Source organism: Penicillium arizonense (assembly GCF_001773325.1).
Source record: "Penicillium arizonense strain CBS 141311 chromosome Unknown PENARI_contig006, whole genome shotgun sequence".
NCBI classification, from domain to species: domain Eukaryota; kingdom Fungi; phylum Ascomycota; class Eurotiomycetes; order Eurotiales; family Aspergillaceae; genus Penicillium; species Penicillium arizonense.
Window position 1 is genome coordinate 25,693 of NW_019173283.1, and position 14,540 is coordinate 40,232.

The following is a 14,540-nucleotide window of genomic DNA, read 5'->3' on the forward strand; positions in this document are numbered from 1 at the left end:
CACTACAAATAGCTGATAGAGATACTGTGTAGTCAGTGGTGTGAAACTGGTTTGATGCTATAGATTATATTTCCTATTATAGTTTAGCGTATATGCCTTGGCGCCTGAATTATATAAGCCAGGAACCGCCACCGTCAATGACGGAGGCGAATTTCATTGTGATCTCAAGAAACTTGTGTTTGCTCCCTCTATACCTCACTAAAGGCAGAAGAGCATCTTGTCTTGGATCTCTTTCTTTCCTTTTGTGTTCTTTTTCTTTCATCTCCCTCGCTTCCCTCTCACCTGCTTCTTACATATTTCGGTTGTTTTGACAGCTGCCCCTCGCAACCATGTTTATGCTCCGCAACGGTAAGCAACGCGCTTTTCATGCCCCTCCAAACCCCTCCAAACCCCTCCATATTCGCGCATTCATTTGTGACGGGGTTATTTTGAATAGCTAGCTAATCTCTTATTATTTGTAATTCAATAGTGAGCAAGTTTTTGTTCGGTGACGCTTCGAAAGAATCCATCATTGAAATCCCCCAGGGCGAGCTGTACCTAGTCCGCCCCAGGTCGCCCAAGGGTTATTCGGAGCTTATCTTCAAGGACGCTGTTGCAACAATCCGACGTACCGGTCAGGACTTCCAGTACCAGCTCGTGGTTCAGAGGGCCTATGAGGAGGGCGAGGAAGAACTTGCGGACGACGACGGTGAACAAGGCGGCGGCGACAGCCTAGACAAGGACGAGAAGGTTTTCCTCCTCGACCAGGGCCTGCATTTCCGCTCCGAGCTTCGTGACGGCGGAGAGAAGATTTTGGCTTGGGATGATCTGAGCGGTGACCCCGGTGACCTTTTTGAATTCATCTGTGATCCTTCCGTTCCATCTGATAAGGTTGCCACCTTCGAACTTGCAGCTTTTCAGTGCCAGTACGAGCGTAAATTTCGCCGCAGCGCCCAGAAAGCCACCGAAGACGAGCTACAGGAATTCTCATACAGCGAAGAGAAGCCCATTCCTTCTGCAAGCCCGGTTTCTTCCCCGACCGCAAAGTCACACGTGCCGACGTCCGCGGATTCAGCTGCAGCTATGGCAAAGGACGTGGAATATGCCCAATCCAAGGGACAAATGAAGGCCCCTACCTTTGAAGAAGAGACAACCACTGCCCCACCTGCTGCAGCCCACCCCGAGGCCAAAGAGATTCTTTGCAAAGAAACCGCCGAGTTACATTTGTTTGACTTCTCTACCGGGACCTTTGTTCAGCAAGAGTCTGAAGTGGTTGCCTCTGTCTCGGAAGTTGGGACTTGGCAGTACTGGCTTCAAATCACTGGCAAGGACAAAGAATGGCTCGGACAAGCCGTTGTGGCCGACATTAACCCTGTTTTCAACTTTGAATATCTGTCCTTCATCTTCAATCACTACGGTGAAGATGGCTCGGCTTACTCATGGCTATTGCGTTTCAAGAATCAACCTTCGGAAGAACGGTTCCAAGAGGGGTTGATGCAGGCGCTTTGGGAACAGCTGAATGAAATGAAGTGGACCAAGGTCAAGGAGAATGACCGAGACTATGTGCTTGATGCTTTCCAGGATCTCACCATGGAGGATGCCGACGCTGTGCCTGAGGAGGCCGAAGAAGAAGAAGAAGAAGCCGAAGAAGAGGAAGACAATGATAAGGATGATGCTCAACGCAGTGAACATTATGATAGCGACGAGGAGGAGGAGGATGTGGTGACTCGCGATGCTGATGGCAACGTGAACTCCCAATTGGCGGTTGGATACAAGCACGATCGGTCTTTCGTTGTTCGCGGTTCCAAGATCGGCGTCTTCAAGCACACTCCTCACAACAACCTCGAGTTTTCCACAACAATTTCGAAGGTTGAGACCCCCAAGGGTGGTCTGTTCAGTCCCAAGAAGGTCATGCTTCACGCCGAAGACCAGAACATGATTCTCCAGAATGGCGATGATCCCAACTCTTTGTACAAGATGGATCTGGAATATGGCAAGATCGTTGACGAATGGAAGGTTCATGATGACATTGCCGTGGAGACATTCGCCCCTGAGAACGTGAGTACCACCATCCCATAAATCCATACCATTGTATACTGATAAGTCTCTTAGAAATTCGCCCAAATGACTGCTGCTCAGCCCTTCGTCGGTGTCTCCAAGAATGCGCTCTACCGGATCGACCCTCGTCTTTCGGGTAACAAGCTCGTCGATTCCGATCTGAAGCAATACGCCAGCAAGAACGACTTCTCGGCTATGGCCACCACTGAGAAGGGTTACCTCGCTGTTGCGTCGAACAAGGGTGATATCCGCATGTTCGACCGTCTTGGAATCAACGCCAAGACACACATTCCTGCTCTCGGCGAGCCCATCATTGGTCTTGATGTGTCTGCCGACGGACGCTGGGTACTGGCAACTTGTCGCACTTACCTGCTTCTGATTGATTCATTGCAGAAGGAGGGTAAGAATGAGGGCAAACTCGGATTTGAGCGTGCTTTCGCCAAGGATTCGAAGCCTCAGCCCCGCCGTCTGGGTCTGCAGCCCGCACACGTCGCCCAGTTCCAGCACGAAACCAAGCAGCCTCTGTCGTTCACCCCAGCCCGCTTCAATACCGGTATCGATTCTACTGAAACATCCATCATCACCGCCACTGGTCCCTTTATCATCACTTGGAACATGAAGAAGGTTGTTGCAGGCCGCAAGGATCCATACACCATCAAGCGCTATGGCGAGAATGTCATGGCCGACAACTTCAGATTCGGTTCCGACAAGAACGTCATTGTCGCCCTGCCAAACGAGGTCAACATGGTTGCTAAGCGTACCTTCCAGAAACCCACCCGTGAGTCCATTGCTGGCCCTGCTACGCCTAAGCGTGGACGCGGCTGGGGCAGTCGCCTTGGCAGAGACGACATCGTCAACTCCCCCTACTAGTCTTTACCCTCTTTATCTCACGGGCTACTGAATTGCTTTCTATTGTTGTACCACTACCCATACCCCATGATGTTTTATGTTTTTCCTTTTCCCTGATATTTTCTTCTCCGTCTACGGAATCTACCCTATTTTCGGTTCTCCCCTTAATGAAATCCTTGGGTCAAGAACCCCGTTACTCTTCTTCCCTATGTCTCGCGTGCCATTCTTAGGAACATCAAGTTTAAACCGAGAATTGGTGACCAGGTCAGACTGAGATTTCGTTTTGCTTAGATAACTAGATAGTTTAAGTAGTTAATTCATTTAAAGAATAAAGCAACACTAGCAACTTCCTAGAGCCAATACTTCAATTAGCTTCATCCCACTCCTCCTCATCCCACTCATCCTCCATCTCAAACTCCCCACCAAAGAAGCCACCATGCTCCTCACTCATATGCTTGTAAATCTCATCATCCGAAAACTCCTTTCCACAGAAGTAGCACCAGTCAACCCCACACCCCTCCACCGAACACTTGATATGCCCACAACCTGATATCCTCAGCGTCATAGTCCCACACTTCGGACAAGGCTTAATAGTGTCAACCATCGTCGCCTCAACCGTCGCCCCGGCCCCCCTCCTCTCCTCATCTATCCTTGCCCTATCCCATCCCCCGTGACACTCCTCACAAGCCCAATTACTAAGCTCAGGCGGCGCTCCACGGGCACAGCTCCGCTCCATAAGCTCCTTGGCTGTATGACATCCCCGACACCACGCATAGATCAAAGACCCTTTATCCCGAACGGCAAGTGTCAGATCCTTAACCGCCTGGATACCCATACCATGCTTCGCTAGTCTCTGGGGAGCAGGGTGTCGTCGGCAGAAGGGACAGGCTAGTGCCGCCGTGTTGATAATACACCCCGCGGAGTTGAGACCGTACCAGCCTGATAGACAGGATGTGCAGATCTGCTGGTGGCAGCCGCGGCGTCCGCAGGCTCGGGTTAGGGTTCCTGCTTTGAAAGAGGAGAAGCAGAGGGAACAATCTGTTTTGATTGTTTTGCGCTTTGCCACGAGGTTTTGGAGGGCTGTTATTAGGTCGGGGGAGTTGTGGATCGGTTTGCCGTTGTAGGTTAGTTTGGTGTCTTGGGTCGGGAAGAGGGTTATTCTCGTGAGGAAGCCGTCGGCGCCCATTGTAGATATGGTTTGGAAGACGGAGGTGGTCTGGAAGGCCCTTTCATTTGGTCTTTCTGTGTCCTGTGCTAGCCAGGATAGTGTGTTCTCGGCTTCCAGTTGGTTCGCGGTTACTTCGATTTCTGTCGTTGGCTCGTGGCCTGCTGTGCAATGGGGACAAGTGAACTCTGACTCGTTGAATGAGGAAGGTCTGTATTCTTTGGGCCAGATCATGTGGTTCAGGCAACGGCTGCACTTGACAGTGGGGGCAGCAGTCGGAGTTTGGCTTCGACAGTAGTGGCATTTTGGACCGACATTCAGTGCGTTGACGACGTAAACAATGTACTGGGCCTTGCAGGACACTGTCCTACATTCTACCCAAGTTGCATTGGAAGTGGGAGTCACATCGTGTGAAACTCCTATATCTATGCGGGCCTTCGTATCTTCATCCCGCACACAAATGCAGAGGCCACACGTGCTATTTTCACCCATTATAGTGACAGAACGAGGAAACTTGCACAGGCGACATGTCACCAGCGGTCCGATGGGTGCGCTCGACTTGTCTGGGGTCCAGGCTATTTGGGCATTGAGTGGAGTGTTGAGGTTCGTTTCAAGTAGCTTGAAGGCAATAAGACGCTCAAATAATACTCTGTCGTTGGGATTCAAGAGCCTGGACTCGCTCATAACTGCTTCATTCTTGTCCAGGGCCTCTGCTTGCTGTCTGTGGTGTGCTTCATCGGCATCGACGAGAAGTGTCAAGCATCCGACATTCCAATTTTCAGGAGTCGAAATGTCATTCCACTTGTCTTTGAAGCCGAGAAGTTCCCGCGTTGCCATTTCTGCAAGTGGCTTTACCCCCATGCGAAGACTGAGAGCAGCGACAAGAGCAGCAGGACGAGCAGAAAGCTTTGTGCCGGGCACGATGAGGTGAAATAGATATTTCCAGAACCGATTTTGGTATTTCTGTGTTGCGAGCGCTAGCGGGATTCTCATCACCTGTTCATTTCCAGTGCTGGCGATATGCTCCGGCAGATCTTTTGCCGATTCCACAACAGTCAGCTGGGTAAGGATAGTTCCTATGCGGCGTAGAATATGGGCATTGCAAGATCGACCAATTTCCAAAAGATCAGCGCGGGTCAGGCTAGATGTAGAATTGGGGCTATCTTTCGAGCCAGTATTTGTATGCCCGAAGCTCAGAGTTGGATCGAGAAACACGCAAGGATACTTGTCTTCTTCAGAGACATTGTTGATATCCAACATGATGTCTTGGGCGAAGTCGTAGGATTCATCCAACCATTTCTTCATCTTCTCCCGTTGGCTGCTGTCTGTCAATTTTTCCAGGCTACGGCTAAACGCAATCAAGAGTTCTTCGCGATGTCCATGGTCCCTATCATTGCATACCGCTCTCCACAGAGTTCCGAAAACAGGGTTGAGTGCCATTGCCTGGACATTGTCGTTTATGATTTGCGTCAAACACTTGGCGACAGGATCTTTGTATTGGGCATCTGTGTTCCAGCGTTTTGCGAAATCTAGGACAGGAATCGTCTTCTTCGGAATTCGCCTCTTGAGGATGTCGGCAGTCAAGCTGGTAGCCCTGATATTGTTTCCACAGGTATCTTCCTGGGTCTGCGAGAAGAAAGACATTGCTCTCACATCCTTCTCGTTGTGAATGTCGTCGATGTCGTCGACGGAATAATAGGACAACAACTTAGCAGGGATATCTTCTTCGATGGCTGAGCTTGTGGAGGGAGCTTTTTCTACCCCCATCCACGCTAGAAGTAGATCTACTGTCAATTTTGAGGGGTCTTGCCACCGATTCAAAACAATACAGGCACCGCCGGTCATGTGGCATAGGTAGGTATGCCAGCCAGACTCCTCTCCTCCCACGAAACCGTCGAGGATAGTGAAGACCTGGGCCGGCTTTTGTCCGTCTCGAAGGAGTTTGCTCGCAGATACCCAATCTTGAAATGAACTTCCAAAGTTTGAGAATGATGTCGGGCTCAATGCGGCTTTTTCCAGAGAGGTATTGCGAGTACCAGCTGTGTCATCCACGTTGGGATGAGGAGGCGCATCAGTGTAAAGAAAAACCAGTGTTTTCGCATCTGGACGCATGAGCTCATAAGCCTTAGCGAGAGCTGTCTTGTGGGCCTCATCAGTGTCACTATTTCCGAGTGCTTCGAGGCGCTTAGCGAAGCTAACTAGGTCAGGCTGAGGTTCTTGCGAGGCTTCGTCTGAGTTTTGATGCAGCCATCCTGACCAGTGGAGAAGTTGATCCCCAGTGTAATCGTAGTCACGAAAGGCGAGGACACCGATCCGTGAAAAGCACCCTGTCAGTGCAGATATGGAAATGATCTGTGGTAGCGAATCGTTGAGGGAGCGAAGGTACTCCCTCATGGAGCCTGTTGCGTCCACGATGATCAAAAAGTCGTGTTTCTCCATGATTAAAGACTCTTGGAAAAAGAAGGAAGTTTTATGCTGCTAGATAGCTGGGGAAATCCAGAGCTTATGTACCAAAAGGCAAGTTCCCTGTACGGTGTGTCATCGCGTGAGTCAACGCTACAGCCTTGGAAGGATAAAAGGATAGTCGCTTGCTAGGCGAAATCAGTTAAGGGTTATGAGTCATTATTATAGTCATTTCATGTGAAAGGGCGAAGCTGGCGAATATAAGCGCTCAGATGGAGGCTAGTGAGGCTCGGGGTTAGTTTCGAGTTAGCGTTGTGGATACGATGAGGCTCAAGGGAACGACATGTATAGATATTCCAGGAACACCTAAAAAGCAACAGAAAGTGACTCCAGTAGAAGGAACTTGCAGATACATATATATACAGGGTGAGATAGCATTAAGAGTTACCGTGGATATACATTATCAGATTAGTGGAACCTATCACCAGCATTACACCACAACACTAATTGACGGTAAATCGGCTGCCGAAAATGGCTACACTGGTCGCCGGTTTAAGCTCCCTTTTTACCAAAATCATAGTCATCATAACATCACGTAAACTTAAATATACTATTGATCACTGAACAGAGCTCGGTGCTCAGTGAGCATGGGTTCCTCTTACAAAAGGAACCAACATCCTTTAAATTCACACGGATTGTTGGGAATGCTGATTGGGGCTTCCTGGCAACCGAATGGTTTAGCAACAGCGGTTAGGCAATAAATGATGCCAGCTCCGAACTGACGAGTGCTACTGTTCCAAGCATGGCCAAATACCGTGGTGGAACCGTTTACAACATTGATTTAGTCACCCTCTCTGAAAAGCTATTAATAGACTATTAACTGTCTCCTCAATAGACCCGTGTGGCAACTCTCTACAAGGAGACTTCCACAATAGGACCCTTGTAGACGTGTCGGGCGCGCACAACGTAGTATATAATGGCAAGGAAGACGCTGCCTCCGATTGCCAGAATGCTCCAGTTCATCGTCTCCACTGTTGGGTCCATTTTACTTGGCCAGAAGCTAAAAAAGACGACGATGCTGATGTAGATGATCGCATACCCATTGATCACGGTACCAATGATGCCGGGGCAATGGAACGGTCCCCAGACAAGCTTTGCACCGGGCACGTTGACAATATCATCCTCGTTGTCATTATATCGGGAGATGTCGCCACGGATGCGGCGGTAAAAGAGCAAAACAGAAACCATGAGGTAAGAGAGGTAGATACCCGACACTGCCATGGACACAATGTCCTCCATAGCAGTATCGGAACCAAGGTTAATCAGGGAAAGCAACACAGCGACGGTCACTGTAAGGAGGATGGCGAAAATAGGCAACTGCTTCGTGGAAGAAACCTGAAACAGCAAATGTTAGACCATTGCAAGACTTCTGATTGATGGAGAAGTATTTACCTGATTCCACCATCGCCACCCGGGAACACCCCTATCTCGAGAGAAAGACCAAAGCTGCCGAGACGCCGCAGCCAGTAGACCCATGAGGGAACAGACATAAATAGTGATAACGATAGCGCACATGGTCAATGAACCCGGCACTGAGTCTGTTGCTTCCATGAAGATACCCATAAAGTTGTATCCAGTGATTTTCCCCAGCTTACCACCGAGGTCGGAGTCGGCGCAGAACATCATAACAATGATCATACCAAAGCCGAGGCAGCCATTGATTCCGACACTAATCATAAGGGCGTTGGGAATGACGGTCGAGGCATTTGCGACCTCTTCAGACATCTATTTAAGGATTTGTTAGCCAGAAGCCTGTAGAGGAAAGCGTAACTCCAAGGAAACTTACATGCACGGCGGCATCACCTCCAGCGAAGGCAAACGCACAACTGGTCATACCAACGAACCAGGATAGTCCTTGCGTGGCAAAACCTCCTCCATTTTGGAAAGACAGAAAAACCTGCTCCTTTGTGTTATGGTCCGCCATATAGACGAGGGGGATTATAATGCCGAAAAACCCAAGAATATGCACAACCAAAATGATCGCCTCAATGCGAGGCAGCAAGTTGCCGCCGAGCAAGTTCACGACTAATGCGAGACTGAGCGAACCCCAGACAATCAATGTTCCTTCCCAAGGAAGAGCATTGTATAGGTTGTTTCCTACGATCGCGGCACCCTGGATCATCTTTCCTGTTAAAAAGGCACAAGCGGCGAAGGCACTCTGCCAGCCGAGAACAGCAAACCATCCTACAAGTTCAAGTGTCAGCGATAATGAATAGTTTTAAGTCTGTCCATGAGGCGGAAATCAACCTGTAATGAAACTCAGGAACTTCTGAAATCTGCCCGGGGCAAGCATGGCAGCCCAGTGGTATTGGCCTCCTGCGGTGGGCGCCCTATTTGACTGTTAGCTCTGACTCTAGCCTTAGATCAATTAAGAGAGAGCAACATACATGGAGGCCAATTCCGACAAGACCATAAAATTGGCAAAACAGCCAACCCATCCGAATATGTAGGCATAGATCGCACCGCCGGAGCCGCCACTGATATCTGTTAGAGAACGTTGCAAGGCAGCAGGTTGTTGACCGTTCGAACACACTTTGTGAGAGGGCCAGTGAAGGTACTGGCGACCGATTAGCGATGGATTCCGTGAAAATTCGGAATTCGACCGACTCACCCAAGCAGGCCTTCCCAAGTACCCAGAATAGTACAGCTGAAGCCGAGGATCGATAGAATGCCGAAGTTTCGCTGATTAGATGGAAGTGTCAATAGCCTGGCCAGGTGAGATTTGTGATATTGAAGGATACGTAGCATACCTTAAGGACTGGCTTCTTTCCCATCCGCTGGAGATGCGCATTATCACGATCCACCGGCCCCGCGCCCCTGCTGGTGACGGAAGTATTGCTCTTCAATTCATGGGCCACCATGGCTTTTCTGTTTTTTGAACAAACTGAATGGAAGGACAAGTGGGAAATAAACACTAAGGTAAATACGAGGAATGCAGCTGGGTTAAAAGTACAAAAATAGAGGGAAAAGTCCGTCGGCTGAGTATCGGAATGCGGGTGGAAGGGTATCCGATTTGACTAGATGGATGTACCTTGTATGTTACATCGACTATAATAGCAAGCATGCAAGTAGATGACGCTAACGCATATGCTTGTTGCAATTTAATCTCAGGCGCGCTCCGCCCTCTGCCCGACGGCCCATGGAGGTTTGGGGCCCATAATGTGCTATACGGCAATGTCGATCACACGCGGGACAGATCCCCCAGGAAGCGCACTATACCCAATTGAGGTACGCCACATATCGGTGGCTACTCATAGGACAACAATAAAATGAGGTTTGAACTAATGCAAGAGTCCGGGGGCTAGACCTCGGGGCGAATCCTTCGAGTAAAGGGGGAGCTTGAACCTGATAAGACTTCTCGATATTAACATGTCCTTTTACAATGATGATTGTGATTGAAAAAAAAAGATTAAACAAAAAAAAAATAATAAAAAACACCGATCAAGTGATAAAGCAGGCAAAACATATAGAAATATATAGAGCTCGAGATGGTACGGGAAGGGAACAAGCGTCACATGAGATTGGGAACCCTAGAGGAACCATAACGCCTTCGGAGTCCTTCATATACATAGTATACTGATACGTGCTGAGAGGGGATTTGAATCCTGGTCACTCTTTTCTGGGCACTGGAAATCAAATGCGCGGCACTACCAGATCGCACAGCGATATAATAAAAAGCTTAAGGCATGTTCCCTCAGCATGATTATACTCTCTAATAGTTTCCTTTCCGTCTTTTTCTCTTTTCAAGTAACCCACCCCTCTGCCTCATATATTTTTGGCTCAATGGGGACACGATTCAAAGGTGACACCAAAGACCCGGCGGTCAATGTCACCACGTGGGTTCTTTTGGTTACAATAATTTTTAGTGTCTCTGCTCGACTGGTAACTAAAATTCGACTGTTCAAAAGGCTCACCACGGATGATCTCCTGATCATTGCGTCTCTGGTCCTCGGCATCGGTCAGAGTATTGTTGTTTCACTGGCAGTTGGATCCGGTTATGGAAAGCATTTCAAAGATGTCTCCAGCGCCGATATGGAACAGGTGATGAAAGTACGCATCTCCCGCATTCTATCGTTCACTTGTTTTATTTTGGAACCAAGGTTAATGCGCTCATTGCCAGAACCTTTTCGCGGGGTCTCTTCTGTACCTCCTAAGCCTCACGTTCTCGAAACTATCTCTGGTCGTGTTTATCCGGAGTCTTACACCGTCCCCCAAAGACAAATGGCTCGCCAGAGGTGTCGAGGCCATTGTATATGCCTGGGCGGTTGTTGCGATCTTTGGGACTGCATTCCAATGCTCTCTGCCCCGTACCTGGGACTTCCAGAACGGCCAATGCTTTAACTTGGTAGGTGGTGTCTTCTTTTGTCCCTATCACTTCCTACGCCCCGAATCCGGAGAATACTAATACGATTCGTCGGGGCATATCTAGTTAGCTTGGCGCTACTTCATCGCTATCGCCAACATCGTCACCGACCTTTTGATTGTCGCTCAGGCGATGTTCCTGATTTCTAGAGTCCAAACGACGCTGGGGCGACGCCTGGCTTTTGCGGGTATCTTCCTACCGCGGCTCTTGTGAGTGACCCGGCTCTACGGAGTGCTCTCTCTCCCCCATACTTCCAAGCTCGAAACTCACTCATTCTCTTTCCCTCGAAAGTGTGACGATCGCAACGATCGTCCAGCTCGCCTTTCTTAAGAAGGGCAGAAAAACCAACGACCCAACGTTTCAGATGTGTGAAATTACCATTTTCGAAGTGATAATTCAGTGCCTCAGTATCGTGACGGCCTGTTGGGGACAACTGAGCCCCTTCCTGTCCTGGATGCGGTCGAACGGGCTCAAGCTTGATGGCGTGGAAGATTCGACCTCTTGGAGCTACAAGAGGCGCTCGCAATCACAAGGGCGGTCCAAGTCGCGCGACCGCAAGATCAGGTTGGAGAGCCACGGAAGCTTCCCTTTGCCGATGCGACGAGATCAGATTTTGGTCACGCAGGATTGGGAGGTTGACAGCCAGTCGAGCCAGGCGCACATAATGTCGGAGGAGACACACCCCCAGGCTAGCAACGGAGGCAAGTTGTCGCCCGACCAACCTAGCCAATGGCTATAAATTAATGCTGGACGCGACATGGACCTGCTTTGGCGGCCTTCCCGAATCATGGAAATTACATCGAATTAACTTGATAAATAAATAAGCTTTTCACATCCCGCGATGGCTCCCAATATAGATAGCGTGCTTTTTTCGCTTTTGAAACCAACCTTAGGGACGGATCTGGTCCCATTGGCAATGATCGAGCGCATCGTATGATGAGACATGGGGCTGCTGGGGGCCAAAGCATAACTCCTCATCCTACTGGCCAATGCAAGTGGTTGGGCCTCTCGTTATATGCGGCATTTTTGAATTTATCCTTGTCGTCGAAGGGATTATAAATCCACATGTGCAGGGAGCCATTGCAACTCTTATCGGCTCACACCTCTTCCTTCGAAGGTACTATGCAACCCCCCGGCTCCTCAAGCCGCCCCCTGAAATGCATCTCAATGCCCCCCAGCAACCATTAAGCGGATTTTATTCTCACTGCGGGATTATGTTTCAACGGAAATAGCCCCATTTCTTGAATCTGCCCTGGTGCGAACCCCTAGTCAATATCAATATCCTTCGCTAGACACTTGAACGCGTATACAACCAATTCCGATATGGGAACAACAACCAATTCTCTCGTGCTAGAACCAGCAACACCGGAAGACGTTCCCGCCATCACCGAATTATGGTTCGCTTCCTTCACACAGCCGGTGATCGGGCAACTTTTCCCTAACACCCCCGGTATGCACCAATGGCACCGGGATTGGCACCTGGAGGACATCCAGAAGTCCCACTGCAGATACCTGCGAGTAGTCGATACCGAGTCGAAAGATGAGCAAGGCCGACCGCGACTAGTTGCCTTTGGCAAATGGGACCTGGCCATGCCAGATGAGCGAGGTCGTCGCTTTCCGCATTGGCATGCAGACTCGCCTTACCAGGAATGCGAGGATTTCATTGCAGAATTGGAGCAGGCGAGGAAACGCGTCATGGGCGATGAGAAACATTACTGTATGAATGGGACCCCTTTAAAATTCACAAAGGAAGACATTGTTACTGACCCGAAACCGAACAAAAAAAGACCTGGATACACTTGGCACTCATCCTGATTACCAACGGCGCGGAGCTGGCTCTATGCTTGTCCAGTGGGGCTGCGACCTGGCGGATAAGGATGGCGTTGCGGCCTACGTGGATGCCAGCAAGGAGGGCGCACCGCTATACTTGAAGCATGGCTTCGTGGATTTCAATCCTCCCGGTTCAGATGTGGCTGCGATGGCTCGCCGTAAGGCGACTCCAAGAGATCGCACTTGACTTGCGGATTAGGCTTCCATGTTGCAAGCTCTGTCATCAGAGAGAAAGGGAAAAATAAATTTCACTATACTAGCTAGGATTGTAGCTCATACCTAGTTTCTCACCGGGTTTTATGTTTAAACCTGCCCTATCGCTTTGGTCTTCGCGGTGTGGACTACTACCTTGACAGACTTAATGCAGCATTACAAACGCCTGGAATCGGTCCGCAAATGGATATGGTTATAGTCGATTCCTAGCACAAATTCTATAATCACTGGTACGCGCAACTGATACCGTATATGGGTGACTGCATCTACCTTCTATTGATTGTTAGTCGCTTGAGGAACATGATCGGTGTTTTTCGAAAATTGGCCGACAGAAAAGGCGCATGTCTGGAGGATAGTTCCAATCACGAATACCAGGCAGGCGCGCTAGATGGGCTAACGACGACCAAATCGATCAGCAGTGAGACCAGCTCCTACTGCGCCAGCCAGAGCGCCGCCACTTGTGAAGGATGTCGCCGTTTCCTGTTCACTCGAGGTAAGGACATGGCCGAGAGATGATTCAATTGTGACTAGAACGGCGGAGATATAGCCCGTGTCGTAGCCTAGATAACACCTCGTTAGCCACTCATCTCTCACGGTTGCATAGATAACATACCAAATAAGGGACCGCCGATGGTAACGACAATGGGGATCAGCCAAGTTGTCTTGGAGGCAGCTGTTGCCTCAATGCTGCTGAGGTTGGACTGATCTTTCACATAAGCTAAAGGTTCAACATGCTCTATAATCCTTGGATACATGCTCAATTCTTTTCTTCTTTGCCAAGGCTCATGTTCGTTGTGAATCTTAGTGTAAGGGTCTCAAAGAATAGTGGAGGCAATAATGGGGATAGAAGCTGTGAGAGTCAACAGGAGTGTTCTTCACAGGCCATTGGGGTGTTTTATAGCTATTTGCCACAATGCATTAATCATTTTACCATCGAGGATTCAAGAGTGATCGGCGTTTGACTGCGAAAGCCTATTTCCCCAGGGGGGAAGATTACGCCCCCGTTGGTTTGACAGATATTAGGCGTGCGCCCTTTACATGCTTAGCTAAGCTCGTCGCCCCTTCGAAAGTTATTATCCTCGCCGGATCTGAGGTAAATGATAAAGATTTGGCATACAAAATTAGCTGCCTCAAAGTCGAGCTTCAGTGGCACAAGGAAAACAAGCAAATATTTCTTTGCAATTTATATTTCATTAGTTAATGGATATTTATTTGATCTATATGAAATGGTCTTCATTCAGGGAGTTTAGATTCTCATACTTCCATTTTGCCGTCCATGACTAGGTCATTATCTGATGAGGATCAATATAAAAAAGTTTATATGACCGAGGTCTGGGGGCTATGCTGAAACCATATGGCATAAAGATGCTGAATGTATTGAGATATGGAGATATGGAGAAAGGAAGAAGATCTGGGACATGAGAGAGATAGAGATATGCTTATCTACCTAAACACAAGGAGAAACAAGGAGAATGGATAGTTGAAACCTTGGATTCAGGTACAAGTGTGATGATTGTTTTATTCTATGGGAAAGGATCTAGCTACTTATAGTCGCTGCAACTCATCTACCTTATCGAGGCTCAGTGTACTGCGTTCCTCTTGTAGCACATTATTCTCCAG

The 14,540-nt window shown here is 49.0% G+C and overlaps 6 protein-coding genes across 6 annotated transcripts; 3 read left to right on the top strand and 3 right to left on the bottom strand.

Moving 5' to 3' along the window:
* Positions 1–329: 329 nt before the first annotated feature.
* PENARI_c006G10975 (uncharacterized protein) lies at positions 330–2,907 on the top strand (the record flags this gene model as incomplete). Its single annotated transcript, XM_022630606.1, has 3 exons — positions 330–348; positions 470–2,037; positions 2,092–2,907. 3 exons carry the CDS (start codon positions 330–332, stop codon positions 2,905–2,907), a joined length of 2,403 nt encoding a protein of 800 aa, XP_022489934.1.
* A 343-nt stretch (positions 2,908–3,250) lies between these two features.
* PENARI_c006G00558 (uncharacterized protein) lies at positions 3,251–6,490 on the bottom strand (the record flags this gene model as incomplete). The annotated part of the gene is made up of 1 exon (XM_022630117.1): positions 3,251–6,490. The coding sequence occupies one exon, from the start codon at positions 6,488–6,490 to the stop codon at positions 3,251–3,253; it is 3,240 nt and encodes a 1,079-aa protein (XP_022489619.1).
* Positions 6,491–7,366: 876 nt separating this feature from the next.
* PENARI_c006G10262 (uncharacterized protein) lies at positions 7,367–9,375 on the bottom strand (the record flags this gene model as incomplete). Its single annotated transcript, XM_022630579.1, has 8 exons — positions 7,367–7,849; positions 7,907–8,239; positions 8,301–8,698; positions 8,762–8,844; positions 8,902–8,991; positions 9,048–9,071; positions 9,126–9,196; positions 9,265–9,375. The coding sequence occupies 8 exons, from the start codon at positions 9,373–9,375 to the stop codon at positions 7,367–7,369; spliced, it is 1,593 nt and encodes a 530-aa protein (XP_022489831.1).
* Positions 9,376–10,297: 922 nt separating this feature from the next.
* Positions 10,298–11,616, top strand: PENARI_c006G04081 (uncharacterized protein; the record flags this gene model as incomplete). Its single annotated transcript, XM_022630283.1, has 5 exons — positions 10,298–10,350; positions 10,423–10,564; positions 10,635–10,859; positions 10,944–11,086; positions 11,169–11,616. The coding sequence occupies 5 exons, from the start codon at positions 10,298–10,300 to the stop codon at positions 11,614–11,616; spliced, it is 1,011 nt and encodes a 336-aa protein (XP_022489465.1).
* A 584-nt stretch (positions 11,617–12,200) lies between these two features.
* Positions 12,201–12,894, top strand: PENARI_c006G04789 (uncharacterized protein; the record flags this gene model as incomplete). The annotated part of the gene is made up of 2 exons (XM_022630313.1): positions 12,201–12,594; positions 12,665–12,894. 2 exons carry the CDS (start codon positions 12,201–12,203, stop codon positions 12,892–12,894), a joined length of 624 nt encoding a protein of 207 aa, XP_022489697.1.
* A 419-nt stretch (positions 12,895–13,313) lies between these two features.
* PENARI_c006G05147 (uncharacterized protein) lies at positions 13,314–13,675 on the bottom strand (the record flags this gene model as incomplete). The annotated part of the gene is made up of 2 exons (XM_022630331.1): positions 13,314–13,480; positions 13,534–13,675. The coding sequence occupies 2 exons, from the start codon at positions 13,673–13,675 to the stop codon at positions 13,314–13,316; spliced, it is 309 nt and encodes a 102-aa protein (XP_022489852.1).
* Between the last annotated feature and the right edge of the window lie 865 nt (positions 13,676–14,540).